Source organism: Mauremys mutica, chromosome 7, assembly GCF_020497125.1.
Source record: "Mauremys mutica isolate MM-2020 ecotype Southern chromosome 7, ASM2049712v1, whole genome shotgun sequence".
NCBI lineage: Eukaryota > Metazoa > Chordata > Testudines > Geoemydidae > Mauremys > Mauremys mutica.
In genome coordinates this window covers 120588619-120609140 of record NC_059078.1, presented here as the reverse complement: position 1 = coordinate 120609140, position 20522 = coordinate 120588619, and the positions used below count along the sequence as shown (strand labels likewise).

General features: G+C 41.1%; 1 protein-coding gene across 1 annotated transcript in view; it reads left to right on the top strand.

Annotated features, from left to right (window-relative positions):
• The first annotated feature begins 920 nt into the window (after window positions 1–920).
• Window positions 921–20522, top strand: part of SMC3 (structural maintenance of chromosomes 3) — a 51013-nt gene continuing 31411 nt past the window's right edge. Inside the window, exons 1-7 of the mRNA XM_045024457.1 lie at window positions 921–1054; window positions 12042–12117; window positions 14446–14484; window positions 15364–15431; window positions 16128–16199; window positions 16382–16461; window positions 19615–19693. Coding sequence (XP_044880392.1) covers window positions 1040–1054; window positions 12042–12117; window positions 14446–14484; window positions 15364–15431; window positions 16128–16199; window positions 16382–16461; window positions 19615–19693 — 429 coding nt within the window. The 5' untranslated portion in view covers window positions 921–1039. The remainder of the gene's footprint in view (window positions 1055–12041; window positions 12118–14445; window positions 14485–15363; window positions 15432–16127; window positions 16200–16381; window positions 16462–19614; window positions 19694–20522) is intronic.

Sequence of the window (20522 nt, the reverse complement as noted above, 5' to 3'; positions counted from 1 at the left end):
GTTTGTTTTTTCCATTGAGTGAAACTTCATAGACATGACAAGCTATAACTAACCCATACCATTTGCTCCCATACCAATGTTAACACTCTAGTCACATTCTTCAGTTCACTGCTAGCTTTTAGTAGCAACTGAGGCAGTCAAGTGCCTTTAATGTGCCCCATTTTTGTCAAACGTTGAGTTTACTTCTAACAAGATATAATACCCAGGAGTGCTACTGCCTGCTTATTATTGCCACCCCCCCATCAGAGCCTTCCCATACAGCCATGCCCCTGCCACTCCCCTACCCCATAGTGTCCCCTATGGGAACCCTCCCATACAGCCATCCCCCTGCCAAGCCCCCACCCATAGTGTCCCCTATGGGAACCCTCCCATACAGCCATCCCCCTACGACCCCATCTCATAGCGCCCCCTGTGGGAACCCTCCCATACAGCCACCCCCCTGCCAAGCCCCCATTCATTTTGCCCCCCATAGGCTCCACCTGCCATCCCATAGGGTTTCCTTAGGGGGAGCTACTAAGGAGCCACTCCCAGCCCATAGAGCCCCCTAGGGGAACCCTCCCCTACAGCCATCTCCTGCCACCTCCCCACCCAACCCCTAGCTCCGTCCCCCTTCTCTCGGGACACCCCCCCCCCCGCTGCTTCCCCCGCTCCGCCCGCACTTGCCTTTGGCGCCCAACCCTCCCCCTAGCGGGCGGCACCACCTATCGCAGCCGTGGGGGGGGGGTGAGGAGCGGACGTGGAGTGTCCACTCGCTCGCTTCCCAGCGCGGGGCTGGGACGGGAGCGCAGCCCTTGGGTGTGAGTGAGCGGCACCCCCCGAACCTTCGCTGCGGTGGCCCCCACGGCCCTGCCCCCCCCGCTCCACATCCCGAGTGGTCCGCTCCGAGGGGAGGCGGCTCCGCCGCCATTTTGTGTGTGTGGGGGCTGACGGGCGGGCTCCGGCTGCCGCGCCGCGAGGAGGCGGGGAGCGAGGCGGGCGCCGTGAGGCGAAGGAGGCCGAGCGCGGCGGGGGGCAGCAGCCGCCCCCATCCTCCGGAGACATGTACATCAAACAGGTAAGGCGGGGGGCTCCGCGCCGCCCCCCTGCCGGGGAGAGGGTCTGGCCTGGGGAGCCGGGGGCGGCGGGGCCCGGGCCCTACCTGGGGTGAGCGGCTCTGGGGGGAACGCTGGGCCCTGTTGTGGGGGCAGGGGAGAGTGTCTCCAGGCCCTGCCCTCGGGGAGGAGCCCCCCCCCGTGTGTTCTGCCGGCGGGGCCCCGCCGGGTGCCAAAGCCCGCTTGGCTCCATTCAGCGCCTGCTGCACACCTGCTCGGCACCCCCCCCCTGCACACCCCCCCCCGCAGGCAGGGCTGGTGGGAAGCGTGGGGCGGGTGGGAATTGTACCTGGGCCCAGAGCGCAGCCCTTCCCCTCTCCAAAAAACTCCGTAAGGTCTGTGTAAATAAAGAGAGAGGGGACGGGGCGACCCCACAAAATGTGCCTTTGAAGGGATAAGGAGGATGCCAGGTGGCCCAGATATGGCCAGCTGCGCCAGGTGTGGTGGGTAGACAAGGTGGGTGGGATAATGTCATTTATTGCAGGGGTTCTCAACCTTTTTTTGAAGCCCACCCAAAATGTTATTAAAAACTCCATGGCTCACCTGTGCCTATAAAAGCCAGGGCTGGTGTTAGGGGGTAGCAAACAGGGCCCTGCCATGGGAGGGGCACGAAGTTAAGTCGCTCAGGCTTTGGTTTCAGCCCCAGATGGCAGGGCTCGGGGCCCCGGGCTTCAGCCCTGCACGGTGGGGCTTTGGCTTTCTGCCCTGGACCCCAGTGAGTCTAATGCCAGCCTTGCTTAGAGGATCCCCTCAAATCCTGCTCGGGGCCAGGACCCCTGATTGAGAACTGCTGATTTATTGGATCAGCTTTTGTGGGTGTGAGAGAGAGAAGCTTTCGAGCTTACACAGAGCTCTTCTTCAGGTGAGGGCAGTTTAAAAGAAGGGTACAAAGCTAAGGGTGAAGAGGAGGCAGACATTGAGGAAAGAACATCAGATGTTAGTGGGAGCAAAATCATTCAGGCCCTTGAAAATAGAGGTGTATGAAGCCTCAGTGTGAGGCGTACTGGTGACAAGTTCTATTCTGAGTATGACAGTGATTGAAATCTTCTGCAAGAGCTAAAGCAGTGGTCCCCAACCTTTTCCGTGGGGCGAGCGCTGGACAAGCAGCCGCTGAAATGCCGCTGTGAAGCGGCAACATCAAGAGGCATCGCGGCCAAAGTGCCGCCGTGAAGGAGCGTCATCAAGAGGTGTCGTCACCGAAATTTGGCAGGATTTTGGCAGTAGCGCTTGATGTTGCCACTTCTTGGTGGCATTTTGGTGGCACTGCGTTGGGGACCCCTGAGAATATTTGTGCTTCCCCTATAGTGTCAACAGAGTCTTGATCAGGAAATTATTCCAGATGGCAAATAACTTGGTTAGTCAGTTTGATGACAGTGAATGTTTCTCAATATTGTAGAGTTTTCAGATTACTTCACAGATAAAGTAGCTGGATGTCTAGATTGGAGTTGTAAAAGCAGCAAAGAATCCTGTGGCACCTTATAGACTAACAGACGATTTGTAGCATGAGCTTTCGTGGGTGAATACCCACTTCTTCAGATGCAAGTGGGTATTCACCCACGAAAGCTCATGCTGCAAAACGTCTGTTAGTCTATAAGGTGCCACAGGATTCTTTGCTGCTTTTACAGATCCAGACTAACACGGCTATCCCTCTGATACTAGATTGGAGTTATTCTTCCAAAATATGCTAGCCTAAGATAAAAGGTGGATTTTTACAAAATATACTAGCTAATAATTTTAACCATCTTAAAAAAAAATCCTATTCTAGACATACCCTAATTGGGAACCAAGTATTGTTTGGAGGTAACAAACAATGTGTTTTGTATTTGAGTGTCTGCTAGTGTCACTCACTGAGGATCTGGTGCTGGTTGGGAGATTTGTGGGCCAAGACTTCTCTTGTCTGAAGGACATTAAGAGGTGCTGGAATCATTGCTGCTGTTTGTCAAACTCTCCATTCAGGAGTGCAAGATAAACCCACTTCTTTCAGAAAAAACTGTTGAGGCCTTTTCTCATTAAAACCATCTGTTCAGACTGAGAAATTCTTCAGTTATTGCCCTGTCTCAAATCTTTTTAGGGGGTAGGGGGCAGATGGTTTACTAGGCAAATCCAGCAAAACCTGGAGTCCTTAGCTCTAAAACCAAACTAACTGGGTTAATAAAATTCAAGAGTAAACATGCCCAGTTTTTTTAAACCGTTCCTTGTAGGTCTGGTTTTCTAAACCTTTTATCATTTTGGTTGCTCCCCTCTGGACTCTCTCTCCAATTTATATGCACCTTTCCCAAAGTGTGGTACCCAGAACTGGACACAGTACTCCAGCTGAGGCCTCACCAGTGCTGATAGAAGGGGTCTTACATACAACTCTTCTGTTAATATGCTCCAGAATGATGATAGCCTTTTTTGCAACTGTATCACAATGATTCATGTTCAATTTGTGATCCCCTGGAATCCCCAGATCCTTTACAGCAGTACTACCACCTAGCCCATTACTCCCCATTTTGTAATTAAAAAGGAAAAATGAGATGCACAAATGTAATTCTTTGCACTTTACTGCATTTCATTTTGTTGATTTCTGACCAGTTCTCTAATCTGTTGAGGTTGTTTTGAATTCTAATGCTGTTTTGCAAAGTGCTTGCTAGCAATCTCTCCCAGTTTGGTGTAATCTGCAAATTTTATAAGCATACTCTCCAATCCATGATTCAAGTCATTAATAAAATATTAACTACTACTGGATGCAGGACTGACCACTTTGGGACCCTACTAGATACAATGTCAGTTTGACAGCAAACCATTGATAATTACTCTTTGAGTATGACCTTTCAATCATAGAACTGGAAGGGACCTCAAGAGGTTATCTAGTCCAGTCCCCTGCACTCAAGGCAGGACTAAGTATTGAGACCATTCCTGACTGGTGTTTGTCTAACCTGCTTTTAAAAATAGCCAATGATGGAGATTCCACAACCTCCCTAGGCAATTTATTCCAGTGCCTAACCACCCTGACAGTTTGGAACTTTTTCCTAATGTCCAGCCTAAACCGCCCTTGCTGTAATTTAAGCCCATTGCTTCTTGTCCTATCCTCAGAGGCTAAGAAAAACAACTTTTATTCCTCCTCCTTGTAACAACCTTTTATGTACTTGAAAACTGTTATCATGACCCCTCTGTCTTCTCTTTTCCAGACTAAACAAACCCAATTTCTTCAATCTTCCCTCATAGGTCATGTTTTCTAGACCTTTAATTATTTTTGGTGCTCTCTCTCTCCAGTTTGTCCACATCCTTCCTTATAAAAAAATATTTCAGATCTATCACTTAGCTTTGCAACTGATGACCATGAGGTGGTGGTGTTTCACTTGTTACCCTAGCACAGGGACATGTGATGTTTAGTGGCTACATTTCTTTCTTTTTGAGGTGGGCGAAAGAGTAGTTAGTACTGAGCTATTTCCCATCTTCCCTGAGGGATCTGTTGTGTGAGGATTCCATTTTGTTACTTCTCCCCTTCCCATTTTGTATGGGGCTGTTAATAAGGAGGTATTGGCTATGGTGTCTTAGTATGTGGGAGAATATTAGCTTGATTGAGAAAGTGACTTACTCGTGCCTAATAGTGATTGAAGCCTGAATGTCTGTGTATTAACCCCTAGAAGACTTTATACACTGAGAGATGGAACCAGAGGAATGTCAAGATTGTATCATTTTTCCTGAATGAAGGGTATATGCTGTTTCTCAGGTTTGCAACTTAGGCCTGGTCTACACTAGGGGGGGGGCGGGGGATCGAACTAAGGTACGCAAGTTCAGCTACGCGAATAGCATAGCTGAACTCGAACTACCTTAGTTCGAACTACTTACCCGTCCAGACGCCGCGGGATCGAAGTCCGCGGCTCCCCCGTCGACTCCGCCACCGCCGTTTGCGGTGGTGGATTCCGGAGTCGACGGGAGCGCGTTCGGAGTTCGATATATCGCGTCTAGATGAGACGCGATATATCGAACTCCGAAAAGTCGATCGCTACCCGCCGACCCGGGCGGGTAGTATGGACATACCCTAAGTGGTCTGCTATCACCAGTTTTTCTGGATATCCAGATAACTAGCTATAGTTGCCAGTAGTGATGTATGGTGTTTGTGCTCTGCAGATGAAGAATAAATTTGACTCTGTGAGAGGGCCAGCTATCTGATTTCTTGTGAAGTTTTGGTTTTAACCTCTAAGCCCCTATATGTGTTGGGTCCTGTCTGCCTTAGAGATTGCTTCACTTTATGTGATATCAGTGGAGTTGTAATCATCTGACGTATCCAAGCTTATAGCACATGAGTTTAAACAAGAATTGTTTTCCATGAAGGGTCCTTGATTCATGAACTCAGACTTACCCCTGCTGTTTGACAGAGCCGTAAAAAAAAATAATTAAAGAATGAATTAGGCCATTCTCTTCCCTCCCCTGTCTATCCAATTCTTTGTCTTGTCTATTAAGACTATACGCTTTTGGGAGTAGCAGAGTGTCTATTATATGTTTGTACAGTTCATAGCACAATGGGGCCTTTAGGTGCTACTGGAATATGTTAGGGGGCTTATTCCTTCACCCTCTCACTTCCCTGGTAAAACATTTGTCTCCATGGTTACCCATGGATCTTTTACTCCAAAAATTCCAGTGGAATACAGCAGACCTCCATCATACTTTGTCCCAAACAAAACAAAACAAAAAACCAAAAACATTTCACATAAGTATCCAAAGTACTCTCCATTAAAACTTCAGAAAAACAAAAGTGTGGAAAGGCAGGGGGAAAGGACGGGGAAGAGGTGGAAAGAAACCAGTAAAGTTTGTTAGGTCAGTTTAAAGTACAGGCTACCAGCAACAAATTAAGTAAACAGAGAAAGAAGAAGGAAAAGAAGAAAAGGATATAGTTAGCTCTGAACCAAGAGTAGGCTCCCTGGGTTGAAACAGTTGGGAACCCTTACCCCCAGGTTCTCATCCTGACTCTGGGAGAAGAGTGGGGGTTGTTACCTGCTCCTGCAAACCCAGCCATTTTTCACTTTGGAACCTTTTTTTTTTTCCCCTCCACTTCCCCAGGACCAAGTCCCAGCTCCTGTCTCTAAAGGTGGTCTGTTAACTCTGCTTCTGATTTTAAACCCTGTTGTGCCAAATTATCTTTAACCACCCCTAACTACTTTACAACCCTTCAGCAGCCCCTGCTGAAACAGCACCAAACTTGAAAGATTACTGGCAGCTTCCCATAATTCTGCCCTTACTTCAAACCTCTCACAAGTGGACTGAAGTGCCTCTTTTCCCTGGAAGGCATTCAGTCCCTGGGCAGGGACCTTCTTCTACTACCCATATACCAAAGGAGGGTGGGCTCCTCAGCCACCCCCCATCCCTCTGGGTCCCCTAACACTTCCTCCATTTCCTTTTTAATCTCATCCCAGGCTGACCCCTACACCTGATATAGGCTCTGGTTCTTTCTTATCCATTTATCCAAAAAATCCTTTACCCGGCTTGCCAGAACCTGCAACTACCATCATGAGAGTTTGCTATACCCCCTCCAAGCAGCTGCACGGACTGTTGTGTAGGGGGACTTACAGGCTACCACTCACCTATCTGATGCAACGCATCCGAGTCAACGACACCAAGATGTTAGGGGGTTATTCCTTCACCCTCTCACTTCCCTGGTCCTTCTCACATGAACAGAGAGCAACAATACCCGAAGTCTGAAGGTGCAAACAATTCAATGTTTATTGGGGTGAACTTGCAGCAAGCATAATTCCAGTTTCCTTCCTTAGTGTCTCCCTTCCCAGCTCTGACACCACAGAGCCTTGCCTGTGTCTCTGTTCCTGTTCCCATTCCCCCCCTTAGCAAAATATGATCCCAGTTCCCCCACCCCCAGTCCCTGTTCCCATTCCCCCCTTACTTGCTGATTGACTGCAGACTATATTGTAAAACTTGAGTTCTGCTTAGCTATACCGTAACCAATTATTTTACTAAAATTTAACTAACCAATCCTAACATATTGTAACATGGTTATTTAACCAATTATATCCCACCACCTTAATTGGTTTACACCCAACAAAATTAATTATACAGCAGACAGAAACAATTACAGACAGAGATTATGCAGACAAACAATAGGGAAGTGAAGACTACATTAATAGAACAGTACAAAAATAAGAATTTTACATCCCAGCTATTGATAAGTAAGTTCTTGCCAGACAGAATGCTATCAAACTAAGTTTCCTTTTACATCTTCTAGGCTCTTCCCTTTCTTTTAAGCTGATAGAAATATCAGGACAGGATTGTATTTCTAACAGCCCAATTGCACCTTATTTCAATGTAACTAATTTTGAAATGTAAGAATGTGACCATACACTTCCCAGTTTATGGCTGCCTCTGCTGCTTAGAAGGCCTTAGCCTAAAAACCAGGCCTCAGACTGTCTCAGTAAAAAAAGGCCCTTACACATACAGAGAGTGATTTTAATTCTTTCTTTTATACCTCTATAACTAGCTAAGTGATAAGAATACACTTAAATTCTTAAAGTATAGGCCTTTGCAGACAGGCCTAAATATCTATATCATAACAGAATACATGAGCTTTGCAGCATTTATTGTATTTTATCAGGATTTTTCAGGGGCAGAATTTGAATGGGGGTTTTGTAGTAGAGGGAAAGGTTGTTTTGGCAAGTCGAGAGGATTTTTCTAGTCTTTTTAATATCATGAGTTTGTGTGTGTTTTTGATGATTGTCTGTATGGTGCCTAAGTCCCAGAATAGGTGCTTTTTATCAATTTTGAATAAATACGCAGGGATGCTGGGGTCAGAATACTGGAAAGGAAGATGCCAACAAAACTATTCCGCTTAGAAGCAGTTTTGCTTATATAATCTATTTCTTCCTTCAGCAGTGAGAATATTAGTAGGAAAACAATATTGATGTTTAATAGCTCATCTGTTCCTACTAGGGTGACCAACTTTCTAAGGGTATGGCTACACTTACAGCCGTACAGCACTGCCGCGGGAGCCGCGCTTACACTGGCGCTTTGCAGCGCTTTAACTTGCTGCACTCAGGGGTGTGTTTTTTCACACCCCTGAGCGAGAAAGTTGCAGCGCTGTAAAGCGCCAGCGTAGCCAAGGCCTAATTTGTGAAAATCAGACACTGAGCACTGGAACCTGCCCTGCCCCCTGCTTCTCTTCCCCACCTTCACTTGCTGCCTCTCTCCACCTCCTTCCCTTTGCCAGCTGAGCAGGGCTCTGGGGTGGGTTGACCGGGGCAGGGTGGTGGAGGGAGAGCCGTGCTTGGGGCAGGACTTAGGAGCTTCCGGTATCCCTCTCCTCTGGAGCCATTCCTGTGTGCTCCTCCAGGCTCCAGCAGCAGCTGCTGCTCTTCCCGCTCTCTGGCAGCAGAAGCTGGTTACCGTGCTGACCGGACACTATTAGGTTCCCTTTTCGACTGGACTTTCTGGTCAAAAACTGGACATCTGGCCACCCTAGCTCCTACACATAGTTATAATTACCTATTTGAGAGACAATTACAATTTTCACAATAACATGGCTTCAATTGGGGGAATAAGCTAGAGGGAGGAAGATGAAGACAATACCAGCGCTGTTTCTCCTACAAGTATTCTTACTAAAAACTAGTCTGGAGAAATGTAGTTTTTTTTTAAAGTAGATTATATAGTTTTTCCTCATTCCCTCCTTTTTGTCTCTCACTTCACCCCAGTTTTGTATTAGGCAGAAATGTCTTCCTTACTGGGGAGAGTTGAAGGAATCTCCTGATGGTGTCCCTAGCCTCTGTTTGCCAGAAGCTGGGAATGGGTGACGGGATGGATCACTTGATGATTACCTGTTCTGTTCATTCCCTCTGAAGCACCAGGCATTGGTCACTGTCGGAAGACAGGAGACTAGGCTAGTTGGCTCTTTGGTCTGACCCAGTATGGCCGTTCTTATGTTCTTTTGTAATCGGAGGGGTTTGCTTGAGATAGACACCTACTACAAAAGCTAGCTGAGTTTTTTCTGGTATGCAGAGCCAGTTTTAAGATACAAATACCCTATGCACTATATTTTACTTTAGCTTACCAGACTGAAATCTCTGCTACACCCAACGAAAAAAAATGCGGAACTGACAGTGTATCTGAGGTTTGTTGTGTTGTGTTAGCTGTGTTGGTTCCAGGATATTAGAGAGACAAGGTGGGTGAAGTAATGTCCTTCACCTGTAGAAATTGGTCCAAAAAAGGTGAGCTTTTTAGCTACACAAAGCTTTTCTTGTGGCACCTTATAGACTAACAGAAATTTTGCAGCATGAGCTTTCGTGGGTGAATACCCACTTCTTCGGATGCAAGCAGTGGAAATTTCCAGGGACAGGTGTGTATATATAAGCAAGCAAGAAGCAAGCTTGCTTCTTGCTTGCTTATATATACACACCTGTCCCTGGAAATTTCCACTGCTTGCATCCGAAGAAGTGGGTATTCACCCACGAAAGCTCATGCTGCAAAACTTCTGTTAGTCTATAAGGTGCCACAGGATTCTTTGCTGCTTCTACAGAACCAGACTAACACGGCTACCCCTCTAAAGCTTTTCTTCAGGTTTAGGAAAGGTATTCAGAGGTATACATTGCCGCTTAAGTTGATGTAAGTTACGTCGTTCAGGGGCATGAAAAGATCACCCCCCGCCCCCCCCCCAGCGACGTAGCTTACATTGTCCGAATGCATGTCTGCACCATGTTATGTTGGCAGGAGATGTTCTCCTGCCGACCTAGCTTCCGCCTTTCGGGAAGGCGGAGTACTGAAGTTGACAGGAGAGTGCTTTCCCATTGATTTATCGTGTCTTCACCAGACCCACTAAATCGATACCGCTGCATCGATCGCAGCCACGCTGATTTTAGCGGACCAGTGTAGACAAGCCCAGAGTGGCACAGCTAAATAGAAGATGGAACACATTGTTTATCATAAGTAATTAACAGACCTCCTAAGGGGCCATTCATGATGAAAATCTGCCATCTACAGCCTGGCCCTGAGATACCACAGAATAAGCTCCAAGGAGAAAGTCTGCAATACACACTGTAACATACTTAAAATACTGTCACCAAACAAGGACATTCCACCAGAAAAGTAGATTTCATCATGGAATGGGCCATCCAAATACCCCAAGAGAACCTGCTTGAATACAGGAGGAAAAAAATCCTCTGTCCGCATACTCCTAATTGTCACCTATCACTCCATGCTTGAATCCATACAGGTTATCATTAAACATTTACAACCCATACTTGATGAGGACTGCATCCTGAAAGAAATCTTTCCTTAACCTCCTCGTTTGGCCTTCAGAGAACCCCCAACCTTGCCCAGCTCATCATCAGAAGCAAGGTCCCCACAAACTAGGACCCATCAACTCAGAGGAGCACCAGACCCCTGCTAGAACAGCAGATGTAAAACTCGCAGACATATCTACATTGCTACAATGATCACTATCCCCTACTCCCATAATACACCTTTCAAGATCCTATACATGCCTATCATAACATTTGCACTAAATGTCCCCATAACAAATGTGTGGGTGAAACCAGACAATTAGTATGCACTTTAATGAACTCGCAGAGAAATATAAGACAAAAGCACCATGTCACCTGTGGGCAAATACTTTTCACAAAATGATCACTCTGTATCTGACCTCTCATTTCTCATCCTCAAAGGAAACCTGCACAACATCTTCAAAAGATGAGCCTGGGAACTTAAATTCATAACTCTCTGGTAGACACTAAAAATCATGGGATTAATAAAGACACTGGATTTATGGTTTATTACAATAATCTGTAAACTATTAACTCCCTTTTTTGTCCTATGACTGCGGGGCTGTTAACAGGATACTTCAACTTGAATGGTCCTTTAGAGTATATGTTACGTACTTATGCTTAACAATCTGAGTACTTTTCCCAGACCTGGAGAACTGTTCTGTGCAGCGAAAGCTTGTCTCTTCACCAGCAGTTCGTTCAATAAAAGATATTACTGCTCCCACCGTATCTCTCTAATATATCTGAGAGATATTTCTGAATTTACTGATTTGTCTCTCACCTTCAGTTAATCCCTTTCCTGTAGTTTTTGTGCGTGTGTATTAGGTGAGCTCATTAGGACAAATGAGCTCATTTGTCCTATACATTTTCTTCCTGTCTGGAAAATACTTGGACTATTAGCACCATGTAAATAATGAGCAATAGTTTGTACATTTTCACAAAAAGGTTAACATAAATGGTAGAAAAGGAAGACTCATTTTTTTCCATTTGAAACTGGCAGACTGCTTAACGTTGAGAGGTTTTGATCTTGCTCACTAGTTTTAGCACTACACACTGAAAAAGCTTACTGAGCATGTTTGTCTACTTCCTACATAGAAATAGGTCTGCTATCTATAATTTTTACATGCAGCCACTGCTCTACTTAGAGCTTGCAAGTTGCACTCTTATGCTAAATATGCTGATTGGGGTATGAAATTAACTTAAAAAAAAATTCCTGTCCTGCTAGAGCTGAGCCCTTTACTTTTTTTTACTCTAATCTGTCATTGTAAGTACATCCATTCGTGTTGCTTTATGCTGTGACAGCAAGATTGAGTTTATTTGAATATTTCCTTATTATTTCCTTATTATTCTTTGACCTAGATGTGTACAAGTGTATCTTCTGTGATACAAAAAAAGCTACTCATAAACTAATATTGGGGTTAAAAATTTTTTTTTTTTAAACCTCACCCTTAATTTCTGAAAATGTACTTGGATCTGAACTGCAGGACTGGAATGAAAAATGACTATATGTATTGTGATTTAAAAAAAATAGAAACCTATTTATTTGAGTTACAAATTTAAAATCTTGTACCTCTTTAAAAAAACAAACACACACTAACTACCCTGTCTCTGATGCTTCCCTTTTTTACTAAAAAAAAATTGGCTTATGAACGAGTATATATGGTAGTTTCCTTGATTTTTAAGATTATTTAATTTGTTTATCCCTCAGGTGATCATTCAGGGATTTCGAAGCTACAGAGATCAAACTATTGTAGATCCTTTCAGTTCAAAACACAATGTCATTGGTAAGTTGTTATAAACATATTACAGTGTGAACTAGCATTACCTCATTATTTTTGATCAAGGGTCAAGTCAGGGGTCTTTATGATTTTTGATAGCCCTTCAGATTTCAGAGGCAGTTGTGTACATATTGACTAAATTTGAAACTGTTCTCTCCAGTATTACAGGACCCTTTCTACTTGCAACAAATAGAATTATTATGATTTACAGATAATTTAATTTTAATTTTGCCATAATGACTGTTCTTTGGCTCTAATCTTGCAATAAGATTTAGTATATGGGCTGACCCCTCCACCTGTGCAGAGCTCCATTGCAGTCAGTGAGGCTCCACACAGACACAGGGGTTCATGGAACTTGTTGTAGGATCAGGGTTGCAGAATACTTGAAGAACTGTGTCTCATGAATTATATTCTGGATGTCAGGTGATACCTCCTAAGGTTCAGCTTGATTAAAATACTTTGAGGGGTGTTACATATTCTGCCACTTAAAACTGACAGACTTGAAAGAAAAATGTCAAAAAATGAGTAGTAATATTGTGGTCAAATAATGTTTAATGCTTCAAGTGTTAATGTATACCAAAGTGCAAAATCTAGCAGAAATGAGCTGTTGGTAATTTAATTGTATATTTAAAGGGCTGAGTTATACAGATTATCTTTAAGAACTGCATGTACTGTGACTAATTATAAAAGAGGGATAATTATTTACACCATTTGTTCATAGAAAACATTTAAGGATACCACCTGTCTTCAAATTGGAACAAGTTTTTATTTATTTTCCCCATTATGTTCCTAACATGTAACTAAAATACAGTTATTTGCAACAGGTCACAGAACAATGCTGGCTTAAAAAAATCCCCAATCAAACTGCATTCTTAAGTGTTAATTGTTTACATTTAGCTATATAAATTGTCATCTGATAGTCAAGTGTAATTTTCAAATGCAGTTGTTTTTGTTGATTGGTAAACACTGGTTTCCTTTAGAGCAGTACAGGGCAGTTAGCAATGGTTTTCTCTTACTTTACTTCTGAGAAAATAATTTCATACCATTGGAGTACTGTATGTTTAAAATTATATAATTCTTAATGTTTTATTAGTAATTTTACTATATAACCAATCACTTCTACTGGATGATTGATCATGTACTGTACGTTAGTTTAACTCCTCAGTTATTTCAAAGTAAAACTTCCAAAGCACATTTGTCCCTTTGTGTTGAGTTGTAAATATGAGTTGGTTTTCATTTCCCTTTTTGCTGTTTTAAATAGGAATATTTAGTCCTTTCAGAGTTGTGTGTAGTTTTTCCCATCAAACTGCTCCAGCCCTCACTAACCCATCTTATTTAGTTATTCAGTGATTCTAGTTGTTTAAGAAAATAAATTCTTAGTCATTTTCCATTCAAGTACTGATTTTTTTTTCTTTAGTTGTCAGTGAATTTTCAGCTACGTAATAAAACTACAACATTAATTTAAGTGTGGTCAATAGAGGCTCTGTAACCAAACTGTAACCGTAGGTGAGAATGGAAGTGTATTGACATAGTTGCATGTAAAATGTCACTGTGCCTGCTCATGTCACATGCATCTTGAGTCTCACTTCAATGAGAGTTTAAAAAAAAAAAATCATCCAGACAATGTTTGTTTTTAAAAGAAAAATATAGTCTTACCATTATTTCTCTTTTAAAATATCATATCAATGTGATGGGAATATTCACAGGTGTTGATTTGATTATATGAAACTATTGTATGTGTATTGGTGTAAACCTGTTGGCTTATACCAATAGTTTTGATACTTGAAATATAATTAAAGCTGTACTCTTCTTGCTGATGCATTCCTTTCTTTGCAACTGACAAGGTGAGGACTTAAATATGTTGTGTGTGGAATCAGTCTCAGCATATAAACATAAATCTACTCTTGTAAAATATGAGGGATTTAAACTGAGGGATCTAAGAAATGTATCCAGAGTTAAAACTGATGTAACCTGGCCAAAAGTTAGTATTAAAAATACGGCGAATGATGATGATAATCCGGATTGATTTAATATCATAACTGTTTTGGGTATAAAATGCTCTTTCATAGGTTTTGTAGATCACAGTAATGTCTCTGTTGTGGGGCAGGAGGGAAGTGGGGTTAGGTGCCATTCTGTCTTGTTCAGGTAATGACTCCCTGATCCATCCTGCTAGAAGGTGATTTGATTCCTAGAAGGTTGTATTTTGTCTAGATCTACTAAAGTTGGATTCTTAAATTCATTGCCGAAGTTTAATGTATTGCCATACCACTTACTTAATTTATTTAAATTCCTGAAAACTTCTGAATTTATAACTTTATTACCTTTCATATTTAGTGGGAAGAAATGGATCTGGGAAAAGTAACTTTTTCTATGGTACGTATTACTGTTGCTACATATAACAACTAAATGACTGTGACTGAAAAACCATAAACTTTTTTTTTTCCAGTTTTATATTATGCACTTATTTAATATTCAGTTTCCCTTGTGTGTGTCTTTTACATTGCAAAATGAGGGCAGGGGTGGGGAAATCTTTAAAAATAGGAAGATAGGGACAATCAGGCAAGTGTAGTACCAGCGACTTTCTTTAACACTTTTAACTGAGTAAATTCTAAGTTGTCTGGTGTTTGTTTTTATATGACACAGAGTATTTTAGGTAAGCTCAGGTAGCTCTTCTGTGAGTCTTTGGCAGTTGTGATGCTTCCCCATTGTGCTTTATCATTTTTGACTGTAACGTGTGGGACTAGCAATATAGTGTAGATTGCTTATGCTATCTCGAGGCTACATCTACATGTGGCTTTTTTGGAAATATTTATCACCTTTTCTAACACCAGTGTTGCTCGACTGATAGCAGCTATGGTGGTAGTATTAGTATATACAAAGCTCCAAGTGCCTCTTGGATTTTTAAGCACTGTGTATTCTAAACCTGCTCTAAGCAGGTCTACATGACATGGTACAAATCCTGCTGGCTCTCAGATACTTGTTTACATTACTATTATTTCAGCAGTTCATTGCTCTGGGGTTGGCAACAATGGAACATTTTTCAGAGCAAGGCCAAATAGACAAGGCCAAATGACAGGACCCAAGAAGAGTTTATTTTAAAAAATGAGACACTGTGATTTAATGCTTGCATATTACTCTTAATATATGAACTAAAGAAGGATACAATTTGGTTATAAAGAAACATACAGAGTACTGCTCTTAAAAGAAAAAACAGACCTTTTGTACTACTACTTTTTTTCCTTTTTATTAAAGCAATTCAGTTTGTCCTCAGTGATGAGTTTAGTCATCTTCGCCCAGAGCAGAGACTGGCTTTGTTACATGTAAGTGAAGATACTTTAAAACAAAACAAAATGATGTAATATGTGTTAAAGTATTGTGTTGTTGTAAAGTAGGCAACTCACTGAAATGCAAATACTTAAAAATAGCTGTTGTTGAAAGTGTGCATAGCAACTTTTTCCTCTCTGCCTCCTGGCAAAAGTTATTTTGCTTTAAATTAACATAATTTGCTTTTTTGTAACATGGCACGGGAGCCACTAATTTCCTAAGTAAGTAGTATAAAATTCTCATATGCATTTCAGTGTTTAATAGGGAATGTTCTTTCCAGGTTATAGACCTAACTGTTCCCTAATACAGTCAATCAAGAAAGTTGCAGTACTACAAATTACCTATGTTATTGGTATTTGATTTTTTAAAAAAATATTTGGAGTTCCATATCTTCAACCTCATTAAATGTCTACAACAGTGCAGCAGAAAACTGGATCTGATACTCTTTTGGCACACAATTATACATTTTATATAATTCCTGCACTGTAGACAGAGGACACAATGTACATACAACCTTTTGAGCTGTATACTTCTCAAGTTTATTTTCAGAAATGTAAGTTTGAAAATTATCAAATAAGTATGTGTATATAAATACTTTGGAGTATTTGAGAAATCAAGAAAAATATACATTTTAAAAATCAGTTTAAAGAGGGAGTAATCTAACCAAAATAAATATCTTTTTTTTTCTTTAGGAAGGCACAGGTCCTCGTGTTATTTCAGCATTTGTGGAAATTATTTTTGACAACTCAGACAACAGGTTACCAGTAAGTTTTAAAAACATTTCTAGAAAACACATCTTCTCATTAGAATACTTTCCTAGTTATCTGAATCTTCATTAAAATAATTCTCTTTTGGTTCAGTCTTAGTGGAAAATACTGTAAATACTGTGGGTTAATCATAAATGACTGTCACAGGCAGTTACATTTGTCCTTTTTGTTTTCTTAAGATTGATAAAGAGGAAGTTTCGCTTCGCAGAGTTATTGGAGCCAAAAAGGACCAATATTTCTTAGACAAGAAAATGGTGACGTAGGTACTTCTTTTCCTCCCCCAAAATGAACTGAATACACAATATTGTAAAGTGTGGTGGAATCATTCAGAATGTGTATTTGTTTACACCTTTAGATTGAATTAATTTATAACATATGAGTTCCTTTGCCAGCAATATTTAATACCGATAGTCTGCTAATAAATCTTTATCTTTAGTCCTTATATAATATCTGAACTGTGAGTAGGTTGAATTTGATATCCATTTAATTTCATAAAATAAAACTTCTGTGTTTTTCCAAAAGTCACCATTCTTTTTTCAAATACTAAATTGACATTTATTTTGAAATTTAAATATTTATCATTTGTACAGTTTGAACATGAAGAAGCCATTTCCTGCATTACAAGTTAGGGGTCTCATTCTACAAATACTTACTTCAAGAATAATTCTTACCAGTAGGCCTGTTCAGTGGGATTAGGCATAGTAGGAAGTTCACTATTCTTGTATGTTGAGGCCGAAGGACAGGAAGGGAATAACTCCATTAGATTGAGTGGAAGGAACAATACTTTTCTATTTTTAAATTGGAATTTGTTTTGAAATAACTTTTTTTATATGCCAATTTGTTTTTTCTTTAACTATTTTTTTTCCTTCCTAGGCACATGGCATTCAGTAGTTTTAAACTACATATAACTAGTATACTTCAAACTTCCACAAAGTAGTTCCGTCTTCTTTCCCCTCTCATCTCCTCAAAGGCAAGGTTCTCTGCTTTAGCCCCAAACTGCACTGACTTCTGTTCCACACAACTATCTTGTGAAGTTAATGGAATTGTACAAGTTGTAAATAGCACAGAATTTCATTCCCAGTCCTCTGAGCCCAACCACTTATGCACTCAAAGCCTTCTCCTGTCCTCCTTTGCCACCAGGAATGTATGGCTGCCAATAGAGATAGGCATATTTGGTATGATTGGTGGCGATGTGGAGCACCTTGGCTGGGGTCTCAGATTGTGCTCTCAAACTCCTGTACATGATCTGTATATGAAGAAAATAGTTATTGAAAAAACAAACCTTTATGAAGTGATAAGAGTATTTCAAAACAGACTGCAACTTGCATACAAACAGCAATACTCCACCCACCCCCTTCCTCCTATTGAATCCAGTAGAGAGATTTTATGGGAGTGCATGTGTGTGTATACACATTTTATTTTCATGGAACTTTATTTTAGATGATAAATCACTTGAGTTTTTTCCGTTATCTGAATTCAGCTTCCCCAGTTGGTGTTACGGGAATTGAAGGCTGTCAAGTTTAAGGGCCATTCTTATCACTTGTAAACTTTAAAAGTTTTTCTAAATCTTTTTTACACTTAAAGATGAATTTGAGTGCTCATAAAAGTGAGGATTGATGTTACTAACTTGAGGCAGTCATAGCGGGGACACTGTATTTTTTATAACTTGTTTTGCCAGTACTCAGTTCTCACCAGCTATTCCAGGCATCTCTTTCTCTTGACTGGACACTTTGACTCTTGCCGGATTAATGGAACAAGGGGTTATGTGAATAAATAGGGTTTAGAAAAGACTATGTTCACCTATGACTACCAAAATTTGAATCTTAACCTCCAGAGTTGAAAGATTAGCTAGTTAAGCCACAGTAATGCATTAGCAGTAACATCCTTTTTTAAACTTGACTTACAGAAAAGAAAATCTAGTATCTTGTTTCTCTTTAAGTTTTATTGTTAGGCATGAAGACACAGTTGCTCAACAAAGTCAGAACTAGTACAAGGAAACCCTGCTATAATGCGCCCTGCAATAACACGAATTCGGCTATAACGCGATTGTAAGGTGGCTCCGGCTGCCCCAGGCCAAAAAAAAAAAAAAAAAGCATCCGGAGCGCCGCGGAAGCACAAAAAAGAAAAAAAAAGTGGCCGGAGTGCCGCCGAAGCGCCCAAAAATAAATAAATAAAGCCCACTTAAGCGCAAACGCCCCCCCCCCCCAAAGACGTCCGGAGCAGCGCCAAAGTGCAAAAAAAAAAAAAAAAAAGAAAAGGCTGGAGCGCCCCCAAAGAAAAAAACCCAAAAAATGGAATGTGCCTTCCCCACTGCCTCTTCCCGCCTACCCCTGCTTACCCTTTTGGTGAGAAGAGCCTCCCCAGCTGCTCCTCGCTCTTCCTCTGCCCCTTGCATGTCTCCCCTACTCTCCCCAAGTGTTTCCCTCTCTTGCTGCATGGCTGAGAGCCCCCGCTACTGGAGCTGCACCCTTTCAGTTACTGCTATGGGCAGTTCGCAAATGAAAGTAGTTTTCTGCCCAACAGAAATCAGCCGGCTTGAAACTGACCAGCTTGAAATGGTAAACCCCGCCGCGACCCTGCATTTAGTGCAATCCAGTTTTTTGGACCCTGATCATCATGTTATAGCGGGATTTCAATGTACCTCTTTTATTCTTAGTACCTCTTCATGTTTAAATTGCCTGGTAAAACTGGTAGATTCCTCTTTACCAAAATTGGAAGAAACTAAGTGTAAAATTCTAATATTATGAGCTATATTGGCATATGATACTTTATTTTAAAATACCTATGTTAAACTAAACTATGGCTTTACAAATTTTCTGACAACTCAGTTCTTCTCAGTGTGGCTAATGCTTGCTGATGTCTCTGCTCTTCCAAATGGTCATACTTCTATATCACTTCCTCTGGGTGTTTTAGTAGTCATCAGCTGAACTAATTAATTATTGGTTAGCGTTAATGCTGTTGCCTTAATTATATAATCCTCAGCAACTTGCTTTTAATAAGTGCAAATGAGGAGAAAAGAAGCAAAATCTTATGCTAAATTCCAGTTATTCCACTAAAAATTCCAATTCCACTAACTCTTTGTGGCATCAGTTTCTTTGTTACCTGTACTAGCCGCTGTTGGTGTGGGGTGCCTTTCTTAGTTGTAATCTCTTCCCAGCCCTGTATGTCTTGCTTAGTTTCTTTCTGTTTTTATTTTCTCATTTATTGTTTATCAGTTTAGGTTTTAGTACATGATTAGATGTTATCATATACAGAAACTTCTTTGAAGAGATACCGTAATGGAGAGCATGTACCACCTGTAGTATTCATATGTGTAGGTTTAGTACTGCTTTGCTGAATTTGTTTAGGAGTCATGTTTGTCATATGTAGTTTTTTAAAAGTATACTTACTATTTGAGAAATATTATTTACAGGAAAAACGATGTGATGAACCTTCTTGAAAGTGCTGGGTTTTCTCGCAGTAATCCCTACTATATTGTCAAACAAGGAAAGGTAAGAGTGGTTATCAAAAAGCAAAATTAAATCACTCATTTATAAAGACAGTTCAGACTTTTTGGAGGACTACAATTTAACTTAATTATTGCAAATGAATAATCAGGCTTTCTTTTTACTTTTAAACAATATAAAAATGAATAGTTCTTCCTGTGCACTCTTATTTTGCAAATGATTCCTCAAGGTACGGCTCTTTTATATAGAAATAAAGTCATAATTAGAAAAAAAGTAATTCTGTATTCTTCCATCATTCTGATTAGCAACACCTATTTTATAAGTGTTCCTGCATATAATGTTGCTGTAATCTACCAGCTTTATTTAAGTACAGAGAAAACTCAGTCATAACACGTGCATCAGTGTAGCTTTCAAAATCCTTGACTTCCAAGAAGATCCCTGAAAATAGTTAGAACCATTTTTGTTTGTATTTCTATACATTATGTTTTCCAGTTCAGAAGTTTTGGAAACTTGTTTTACAGAAATTGTCAGTATTGAACCTGTTTGACTTTCATTATGGAGCAAGACATGTGTAATGTCCTGTCTAACGGCTGAATCTGCCAATTGTCTATATTCATGATTTTGACTTCATAATCCTAAAAATAGTCTCTTGACCAATTATTGAAAAACTCATTTTATCTGCAAGTACTTGACTGACAAGAAAAACTGGAAAAATAAGAGCAATATCGATAATTCCCGTTTAACAACACAGAATATGTTTTTGCTATACAACTGAATTTGCCAAATTTGAGGACCAAATAAAAAACTTGAGTTAGAAAGTAACTCTGTGCTAGTGCAGGAGTCAGCCCACATGGATCCTATCGCAGGTTAAAAG